We start from the raw sequence: 10,636 nt of genomic DNA on the forward strand, positions 1-10,636 counted from the left end.
AGTTTATAATATGATCCGCTTGTTTGCCAAAAAGTCGTCTGCAGATCAATGTTAGCATGTTGAAAAGTGAGTACCTTTAATATTATATATTGTCAAACTACGATCTTTAAAATGCTACACAGCAAAAAAATCTGAATCCTTAACAACACTGAAATTGAAAAACCTTTAATATTACATGACGTTGAACGCAATTTATTGATGTAAATTTATAGATTGAAAAAAGTTGAAACCATAATAGCACTGAATTCGAATGACATGAATTTTACTTGACACGGAACGCGATTATTTGATGTAAATTTACATCACATATGATGTAAATAAAAAGAAGCATCACGTGTGACGGAATTTTCAGTGCGAATTAAATATTACACGTCTTAAATATTTACATGTCTTTCAAATTTTACACGTCTTTTGAAATTCATTGACGTGTGATATTCAACTCGCTCTGAAAATTCCATCATATGTGTTGCTTTTTTTTCGTTACATCATATGTGATGTAATTTTACAAATGTTTTTGGTCGCACACAATTCTTAACAACACTGAATAAGAAGTTTATTAAAATTACACGTCATGGAATGTGATAACGACATTGAATTTGTGTTTAATCAATATTACATACCCTGAACATGATAATGTCATGTAAAATTATAAACTGTCATGAACAGGACTACACAGAAAAAAAATTTGAATCCTTAACAACACTGAAATTGAAAAACCTTTAATATTACATGACGTTGAACGCAATTTATTGATGTAAATTTATAGATTGAAAAAAGTTGAAACCATAATAGCACTGAATTCGAATGACATGAATTTTACTTGACACGGAACGCGATTATTTGATGTAAATTTACATCACATATGATGTAAATAAAAAGAAGCATCACATATGACGGAATTTTCAGTGCGAATTAAATATTACACGTCTTAAATATTTACATGTCTTTCAAATTTTACACGTCTTTTGAAATTCATAGTCGTGTGATATTCAACTCGCTCTGAAAATTCCATAATATGTGTTACTTCTTTTTCGTTACATCATATGTGATGTAATTTTACAAATGTTTTTGGTCGCACACAATTCTTAACAACACTGAATAAGAAGTTTATTAAAATTACACGTCATGGAATGTGATAACGACATTGAATTTGTGTTTAATCAATATTACATATCCATGTCATGTAAAATTATAAACTGTCATGAACAGGACTATAGACAAAAGTAAACAAAGTGTCAAGCCAAGTTGTGCACCAAAGTATTTGTTTTAAGCAGTTTTCCCGCGAGTGAGGTTCCCGGAGATCTTCGTGAAGCAGGGATGCGGTTCCGTAAGCGGCTCCACGTTACTGAACTTAGGATCCGGGGAAGAATAATAAGTTATAAAAAATAAGTTATAAAAAGGTTTAATTTTTATGAAGAGATGAGAAAATTTTATTATTGAATCATATAAACAAAAATAAAACAAAACAAATTCCAATTGGAAAGTTTCTCTTCCAATATTCAGTGAGATTATAATTTACATCATTTTTATTTTACACGTTGCAAAATTTTACATCTTTTCTATTTTACACGTTGCAAAATTTCACTGGCGTGTAATTTCCAACTAGCACTGAAAATTCCGTCATATATGATGCTTCTTTTTATTTACATCACATGTGATGTGATTTTACAGATTTTTTTCGTTGTGTGTAGTATTTATTGTTTTGCATGATACTTACTTTAATTGCACTTGAATATTTCCAAAATAAATCATCATCGGAAAACGTATCCGAAACCTGATTGCTTTAAAAAGGGTCTCTGTGACGTGTTAACTGGTTCACACGATGTTTCTGTCGGTCGACCTATGGAAAATATCATTGTTTAATAACATATAAATTACTTTAATTCTGCATCTACCAACTCAAACAAACCTCTGTTGTTTCTTTTCCAAACAACAATGAAACAATCAATACTGACATTGTTGACATTCGCTATGCAAAAAATCACTTGAATTTTAAGTGAGCGGCAAGTGAATATTGGCTTAAGTGACCGGTCAAGTGGATTTCAAGTGAGCATCGAAGACATTCAATGCCGGTCACTTAAAACTCAAGTGATGAGCTAGTGTTTATTGATTCGGTCACTTAAAACTTAAGTGAGAGGCAAGTGAAATGTACATGAGCCCCTTGAAATGAAGAAATTCACTGCGTTTTCACTTTTAAGTGAATCTTCTAGTGTTTTTTAAGTGTGAATTTGGGTTCAGTGTGGTTCTGCGGAGAAGTATAGGCTATGCCTCGTGCGAACAACACGCGTTTTTATCTCTGTCCGCGAAAATTTGGTTTAAATTGAATTCTAAACAAATTAATTGAATTACAACGAATGGTTACCACCGGATTGTAAGAAGCCAAGGTACTTCATGGAAGTGACCACCGGAGAGCCGTGGGATATCGTAAAGTAAAATTGTGACGGAATTTTATTTGGAGTCCCAGACTGATGGGTTGGTGATAAAAATCATATACTATTCGAGTAGATTTTGTGTGGTTTTGTGCTGACGAAGAGACAAATAAGTCCTCATGAAATTTGTAGTTGTAAAGTGACTATTTCCTCGTATACTTAAAATTGAATTGTAAAAGTTATACTAAATAATCGCTGCGCTGGAATAAAGTAACTAAATGTACAGCTACTGTGAAAAAGTGTTACAAAATTTGATAATCTAAATCGTGTGGGAAAGAATTTTATCATTAATTTGGCTTACATTCCTCCGAGTAAGCAGAATGGCTTTCCGAGGGCTGAGCCGCTAATTGGAAAGAATTTTCCATGGAAATAAGTTCCTAAAGATGTGTTTTTTATGGTTCTGAGTTATTACGAAAAAGGTGGTTTTGGTTGAAGTGATGACGTGACGATTTCGAAATAAATATGTCCGGAAGGTATCATCATCCAATGTAAGCAGAAAGAGGGCGGCCTTAGAGCAGTACTGTGTTCCCGGTGTTAATTCTCATCTTACGAGCTGCCTGGCAGAAGAATGGATGGAACTGTTGCTGGAATGGATCGGTTGCTGCGATTGACAGCAATTTTATGGAAAACAACGGAAGTGTGATTAGAAGGAAATAGTATTACTGAAAATATTCTGTAGCAACCCCCTTCGAGATTACCAGAATCAGGAAGGACTAGGAGGTAACAACGGCAGAAACTTAGCACTTTTCAATAAACTTTGGTGAGATCGTTTCTTTGTGAAAATTTTATGCGTTTACATGATAACGTTTTATTTTTACTGGTTGTGTGCTTAAGCGGAGATTGCTTTTAAGCACTTCAATTATTATATTTGGTGATTTATTTCTTTTCTAACTGTAACATTTTTTCAAAAAAAACTTTTCGAGTTCTAAACAGACCTCGAAAGGTTTTATGATCTTTTAATATTTTCCGTTTCTCTTTTTATTTTCAAGAGCGAGTAAAGGCGCTTTATCCTTGGTCGATGACCAGAAATGATTGTACAATGAAAATCAAAACAGTTGAACGAAGAATACTAATTCTGAGAATTTTTAAATCATTGTATTCATTACGTCCCGTTCTGTAAAATGTTTCTGTTCTTAAGTTTTTGTGGTTTCTATGTACAAAATAAATCATTTCCAGCCCCTGAAGAATGGTCCTACTGAAAAGTGATATTACTTTACGTTACGTGTGGTTTCCTCATCAAGAAGCTTTTTTTTTAGCATGCTTCCAACGATACTGCGCCTTCGAATCGTATGGTACTGGTGGTCCACGTTTCTTCCTGTTCCTGTGTTCTAGATGTCTCTGCGTTCTCTGCTTCATGGTAGGCCCAACCACTTTATGTTTTTGATCATTTTGATGTTTTTATGTTAAAATGATTGAAAGCATGAACAAAGAAAAGAAGAATAATAATTAACTTTTATTGTTCTTTGGGACTCAGACATAAGTTCTGGCTGTGGAAGTACGATTAGTGATTAGTGATTAGTGATGTTTGTATGTAGTGGTTCTGCATTATTTTTCCCTAGAGCTCGAGTCTTGCTTGATGCCAGTGAAGGGGAAGCAATCGTATCATCTTTGGCGGAATGCACATTTCAGCGCCTTCTCGGTACACAGTCAGCTCCGATCGGCATTGAAATTTTGCAACCTCTTCTTTGAGTGTAATTTTCGAAGAAACAGATTTTTTTCAATATCTCAAATTGTCACATATTTGTTTTTTTTTTAAATTTTATACCAACCTGACGTTTTTTAATTTTATATTTTTATGAAATGTTTTGTTTATAAACTTTCTAAGATATGACACACAGAACATTTAAACCGGGAAATGTTCGTTTATTATGGATACAATTTTCCCTCAGAACATTCTTGTTTGATTATATAAACGCACACAAATTTGAACAGAGATCGATGCTTATGGCAGTAACCGTTAGAAAATACGAATTATGGTTGAATAAATCATAAAGCCTAGTTTATTTAGTATGATTCACAGAGCTTGTATATGTACATATGTTTTTCTTCATAGATCTTTTAAGAAACTCACTAACTTTTTAACAAAAGTGGTTCAAAATCACAATAAACCGTCCCCCACAAGATCATATTTTTTTTAGAACCTTATTTTGGGCTCTTGATGGCACATTTCGTCGAACCACCAGGTTTTGATGTTTCGATAATGCTGGATTCGCTCGCCATCCGGTAGATTATGCAGTTTCTGGCACAGATCACAAAATGGTTCGGCCTCAACGATTCGGTAATGTTGCTTCCACCAAAAGTACTTAACGTACTCCTCCGGATGATCCATGAGATACTGGAGATATTCGACCAGTTCAGAAATGCTACTGAACTGCTGTGCGTCAATGTAGGAATGTGGCGGAGCAAACTTCCGGTAGTCTGCACCTCCGAAAACCACCGGAACCACATATTTCTTCATAGATCCGTACAACTTTTCAGTCACATAATCAGTGCAGAGGCAGTTCTCGAACGCGAAATAGAACCAATAGTCAGTATCAAGAACATCGTAGCACTGGTTCGAATATTTGAGGCATCTGGAAATAAAACAATACACCTTCAGTTCAGAATAAAAATTGATGAAATTCATCTTACGCCAATGTTCCACATTTCCCATAGACGTCCACTTGAATATATTTTTGTATCTGATGTACAAACTCCTGTCGCTTGGAAAATGTATTGCAATGTGAAGCAAATTGTACGGCCACTTTAGATTTTCTTCTCGTCAGCCGCAGTAGAGATTCATTCCGATAGGCACGATCCCAGGGCAGCCATTGGGGATTTTCTGAATGGCTGACCCTCAAACCAGTCTCCACTGACAAAATTTCCGCATAGGTCCATAGGACATCTGAATCCGATCGATAGGCCATGGTCCAATTGAAGAAATTTTCATCCTTTTCTAGTAGATGGAACGTGTGCGGGGGAGGTTCCATAGTTGCGGCCACGTAGATCTGTCGCGGGGTGCGAGTGCTGGGAATTTTATGAAACCACGAGTATTCCCACTGAGCGCCAACGTGAAACACAACGGCATCGTAGTCAGTTGGCCGCTCCAAAAGTTTGTGATTCGTGGTTACCACACAATTCATTATCGGACAGTTGTAATTACGGAAATAATCCGAACCAACAGTTTCCGCCGGAAGCATCCAATTTTCAAAGTGCCAAAAATTGGTGTACAATAAAATATATTTGTTATCATTCAGCTGAAGACTTTTTCTATCCCGATCGTCTTCCACCATTCGGTAATGGCTGCAGGATGTTTTCAGACACTGTGTATAGAGAATAGCTGTTATCGATAGCACAAGAAAGAAACAAGCTACCAAAAGGAGCAAATTCATTTTCCCGGATCCTTTATTCAATCTGTACTTGTAACGAATCTTGTGAAGCGAGCCACTCGAATTTGATTTCTTCATTTTAACTAAACTCAGTAAAGCCACACGCGTTGATCTTCTGTTCCGGTCAAGCGCCAAAAACTAAATGCTTAAGCCCTACCCGTTCCGTAAACTTGGCTCATTTTTGTGGTTACTGACCCAAGAGTGTGCTTCGTTGGATGTTCTTTTTTCTAGCGGTCAAGATTTCTGGAGCATAACATTGTGTGGAACTGTAAATGCTTGCGTTTTTTACGCTTCAGTTCTATCTGCAGAGCGAGGGGAACATATTTTTCCAGGATTTGGGAGTTTACACTTGGCTCGTAAAATGTGCTTCTGCACATTGGCATTATTATTCTTACACCTCTCAGTTGGCAAGTCAGTTGCTTCCTGAGCCGATGGCCGTTAGTTTGAGCCCAAGAGTAAACATCGATCACAGTTGTACTTACCGGATAGGTTTTTCAATGACTGTCTACCAACTGCATCGTTGATATAAGTCGCGAATGACATAAAGATGTTCAAACAACTATAATCGAAACGAAAAAAAATTCTTACTCCTAGATAAATAAAAAAAAAAAACAAACCATGCACTTCTCAACCATGCATTCATTCAACCCGGCAAAGCTCTCAATTATTTCCGCTTTCTTATGTTCCTGTATTCTAAATCCTAATCCCAATAGATATAAATTAGATGCTTTACATTTGTATACCGCAAAACTTATTTAATTTTTATTTTAATATAATGTAGTGAAACTAATCTAATGCTAACAAAATTATGCTAACATATTTTAACATTTTCGATGCCGTATCAAAACAGTGTGGCTAATTGGCTAAATGATACAAACATTCTATTGCTTTTATTATCCTGACCTAAACCAACACTGTCGGTGTAAAAATATTTTTCGGACAATCACCCATTTTTTTTAAATTAAATATTTTTGTTATTCAGTTACCAGTATGGCTAAATTCCATCAAAATACAAATCAAAGATTCACCTTTTTAATCTCGTTTCCATATGCTGGAATAACAATGTTTTGCAGCATGCGATTGTTAATTTCAAAATTTCATCCATCCAAACTTAAGTTTTTTATGATTTCAGCTAGTAGCCCTTTTCCTTAGTAGGGTGAAAAGGTTAATATTTTTGAAAATTTAAAAATAATATGTATATCATAGTTACATCAAAGTATCATTAGCTGCATCTGCATGGCTTTTTGTTGTTCACAAGAATGACTTGATTTTGGCGATCCAAAATAAAAAAATCAGATATCAATTTCTTCTTTTGTCACCCCCCCCCCCCCCCCCATTTCGAAAAAAAATTTCAAGTATCCGAAAGATTACAAGACCAAAAAACTAAATTTTGTAAGATAAGAGTTATTTCACCTTTTGTATTCTTGATTTTATTGAATTTTTCGATAAAAAATTACTTGATTCGTAGGATTTGTGCAATGTTATAGTGTGCAATTTGGTTGCATACAAGACTTCGTGCAATTTATTCCAATTTATTTGTTTTTCGCGTTATTTTTTATTGTCCCCCCCCTCGCGATGTTCCAACTCCGAGTGACAAAAGAAGGATTTGAAATTTGTTCCGGCCTAATTGAACTTTGATTGAAAGAAACATTTCATAAAATGTGACTTGAAGATCTCTTTTCATCACTTTAAAATGTTTCTAACATGAACAAATTATAACAAAAACATTTATTCCAAAAAATCAGCCGTTAGAGTATATACTTTAAAATGCCATGTTTTCAGCGCAATGATAAACTAACAAATTTGTTTTCCAAAAAAAGATTTGTGAAATGTTCATTATAGGTTCAATTGATAGGTCCAATGTTTATTTTTCTTCTGAATAGATCGTGATCATTGCTCATTACGAGATAACCAATAAATATTTATTCAATAACCAATATTAATAAAATAATTGTCTGACAAAAAAGGCTTAAAATGGACCCCTTATAGTATGCAATGTCAGGGGTTCATACAAACTTTTAGAAATCCTTTCCTCAGACACTTATAAACTGTGAAATGAGAACAATTCTTTCCAAAATAGTCAATTAACATTCTATATTAGGGTTTTGTTTAATTTTTTACAAGGATTAGGGCCTTCTCATTCATAAACGGGATCAAATATCGTTCTAATTTTTGGAGCATATAAACTTGAAACAAAACGCAGTCGACGAAATGCAAAAGACAGCTCGTTGCCAATTTTTCCCAGAACGACATGATGGAACCAAAAAAAAAAGGAATCTATTTAGTATCCCCACTCTACCCTACTCTTGATCCAATGCATAGGTTTTAACCATCGTTAAAAGTAAGTTCCCAATTTTGTTATTTAAGACTTCAAATTTAAATTAAGCTCACAATTTTAAAGGTTTTTTGACATATTTTCTGGAAAATAGTAAATTTTCCTGAATAGTTCATAGTAACTGATAGGCTACGTGTAAGTTAATTAATTACAAATTACTATTTAATACGAAATACTATCAATGTTAAAGAACTCAAAAATGAATAATTAAATAGTACCAAACATTATTGGTTTTAAAGTTTTTTTTATTCATGCATTTTTTGAGCAAAATTCCATAAAAAAAAACAATCACCAGAACTCCCTCATGATTCGTAATTCCCTAATTTTTGTAATTTTTGTAATTTTTGTAATTTTTGTAATTTTTGTAATTTTTGTAATTTTTGTAATTTTTGTAATTTTTGTAATTTTGTTATTTTTTGTAATTTTTGTAATTTTTATAATTTTTGTAATTTTTGTAATTTTTGTAATTTTTGTAATTTTTGTAATTTTTGTAATTTTTGTAATTTTTGTTATTTTTGTAATTTTTGTAAATTTTATAAGTTTTGTAATTTTTGTATTTTTTGTAATTTTTGTCTTTTTGTAAAATTTCTTTAATTTTTGTAATTTTTGTAATTTTTGTAATTTTTGTAATTTTTGTAATTTTTGTAATTTTTGTAATTTTTGTAATTTTTGTAATTTTTGTAATTTTTGTAATTTTTGTAATTTTTGTAATTTTTGTAATTTTTGTAATTTTTGTAATTTTTGTAACTTTTGTAATTTTTGTAATTTTTGTAATTTTTGTAATTTATGTAATTTTTGTAATTTATGTAATTTTTGTAATTTTTGTAATTTTTGTAATTTTTGTAATTTTTGTAATTTTTGTAATTTTTGTAATTTTTGTAATTTTTGTAATTTTTGTAATTTTTGTAATTTTTGTAATTTTTGTAATTTTTGTAATTTTTGTAATTTTTGTAATTTTTGTAATTTTTGTAATTTTTGTAATTTTTGTAATTTTTGTAATTTTTGTAATTTTTGTAATTTTTGTAATTTTTGTAATTTTTGTAATTTTTGTAATTTTTGTAATTTTTGTAATTTTTGTAATTTTTGTAATTTTTGTAATTTTTGTAATTTTTGTAATTTTTGTAATTTTTGTAATTTTTGTAATTTTTGTAATTTTTGTAATTTTTGTAATTTTTGTAATTTTTGTAATTTTTGTAATTTTTGTAATTTTTGTAATTTTTGTAATTTTTGTAATTTTTGTTATTTTTATAATTTTTGTAATTTTTGTAATTTTTGTGATTTTTGTAATTTTTGTAATTTTTGTAATTTTTGTAATTTTTGTAATTTTTGTAATTTTTGTAATTTTTGTAATTTTTGTAATTTTTGTAATTTTTGTAATTTTTGTAATTTTTGTAATTTTTGTAATTTTTGTAATTTTTGTAATTTTTGTAATTTTTGTAATTTTTGTAATTTTTGTAATTTTTGTAATTTTTGTAATTTTTGTAATTTTTGTAATTTTTGTAATTTTTGTAATTTTTGTAATTTTTGTAATTTTTGTAATTTTTGTAATTTTTGTAATTTTTGTAATTTTTGTAATTTTTGTAATTTTTGTAATTTTTGTAATTTTTGTAATTTTTGTAATTTTTGTAATTTTTGTAATTTTTGTAATTTTTGTAATTTTTGTAATTTTTGTAATTTTTGTAATTTTTGTAATTTTTGTAATTTTTGTAATTTTTGTAATTTTTGTAATTTTTGTAATTTTTGTAATTTTTGTAATTTTTGTAATTTTTGTAATTTTTGTTATTTTTATAATTTTTGTAATTTTTGTAATTTTTGTAATTTTTGTGATTTTTGTAATTTTTGTAATTTTTGTAATTTTTGTAATTTTTGTAATTTTTGTAATTTTTGTAATTTTTGTAATTTTTGTAATTTTTGTAATTTTTGTAATTTTTGTAATTTTTGTAATTTTTGTAATTTTTGTAATTTTTGTAATTTTTGTAATTTTTGTAATTTTTGTAATTTTTGTAATTTTTGTAATTTTTGTAATTTTTGTAATTTTTGTAATTTTTGTAATTTTGGTTCTTCTTGTAATTTTTGTAATTTTTATAATTTTTGTAATTTTTGTAATTTTCGTAATTTTTGTAATTTTTGTAATTTTTGTAATTATTGTAATTTTTGTATTGTTTGTAATTTTGGAAATTTTTGAAGTTTTTCAAATTTTTGTAATTTTTGTTATTTTTGTAATTTTTATAATTTTTGTAATTTTTGTAATATTTGTAATTTTTGTAATTTTTGTAATTTTTGTAATTTTTGTAATTTTTGTAATTTTCGTAATTTTTGTATTTTTTGAAATTTTTGTAATTTCTGTAATTTCTGTAATTTTTGTAATTTTTATAATTTTTGTAATTTTTTTAATTTTTGTAATTTTTGTAATTTTTATAATTTTTGTTATTTTTGTAATTTTTGTAATTTTTGTAATTTTTGTAATTTTTGTAATTTTTGTCATTTTTGTAATTTTTGTAATT

The 10,636-nt window shown here is 29.7% G+C and overlaps 1 protein-coding gene across 1 annotated transcript; it reads right to left on the reverse strand.

Annotated features, from left to right (window-relative positions):
• Positions 1-4,563: 4,563 nt before the first annotated feature.
• LOC129759166 (alpha-(1,3)-fucosyltransferase C-like) lies at positions 4,564-6,468 on the reverse strand. Its single transcript, XM_055756578.1, has 3 exons — positions 6,415-6,468; positions 5,061-5,731; positions 4,564-5,002 (listed from the first exon to the last, which is right to left on the reverse strand). Exons 1-3 carry the CDS (start codon positions 6,430-6,432, stop codon positions 4,564-4,566), a joined length of 1,128 nt encoding a protein of 375 aa, XP_055612553.1. The 5' UTR covers positions 6,433-6,468.
• Positions 6,469-10,636: the final 4,168 nt, after the last annotated feature.

This window comes from Uranotaenia lowii, chromosome 1 (assembly GCF_029784155.1).
Source record: "Uranotaenia lowii strain MFRU-FL chromosome 1, ASM2978415v1, whole genome shotgun sequence".
Taxonomy (NCBI): domain Eukaryota; kingdom Metazoa; phylum Arthropoda; class Insecta; order Diptera; family Culicidae; genus Uranotaenia; species Uranotaenia lowii.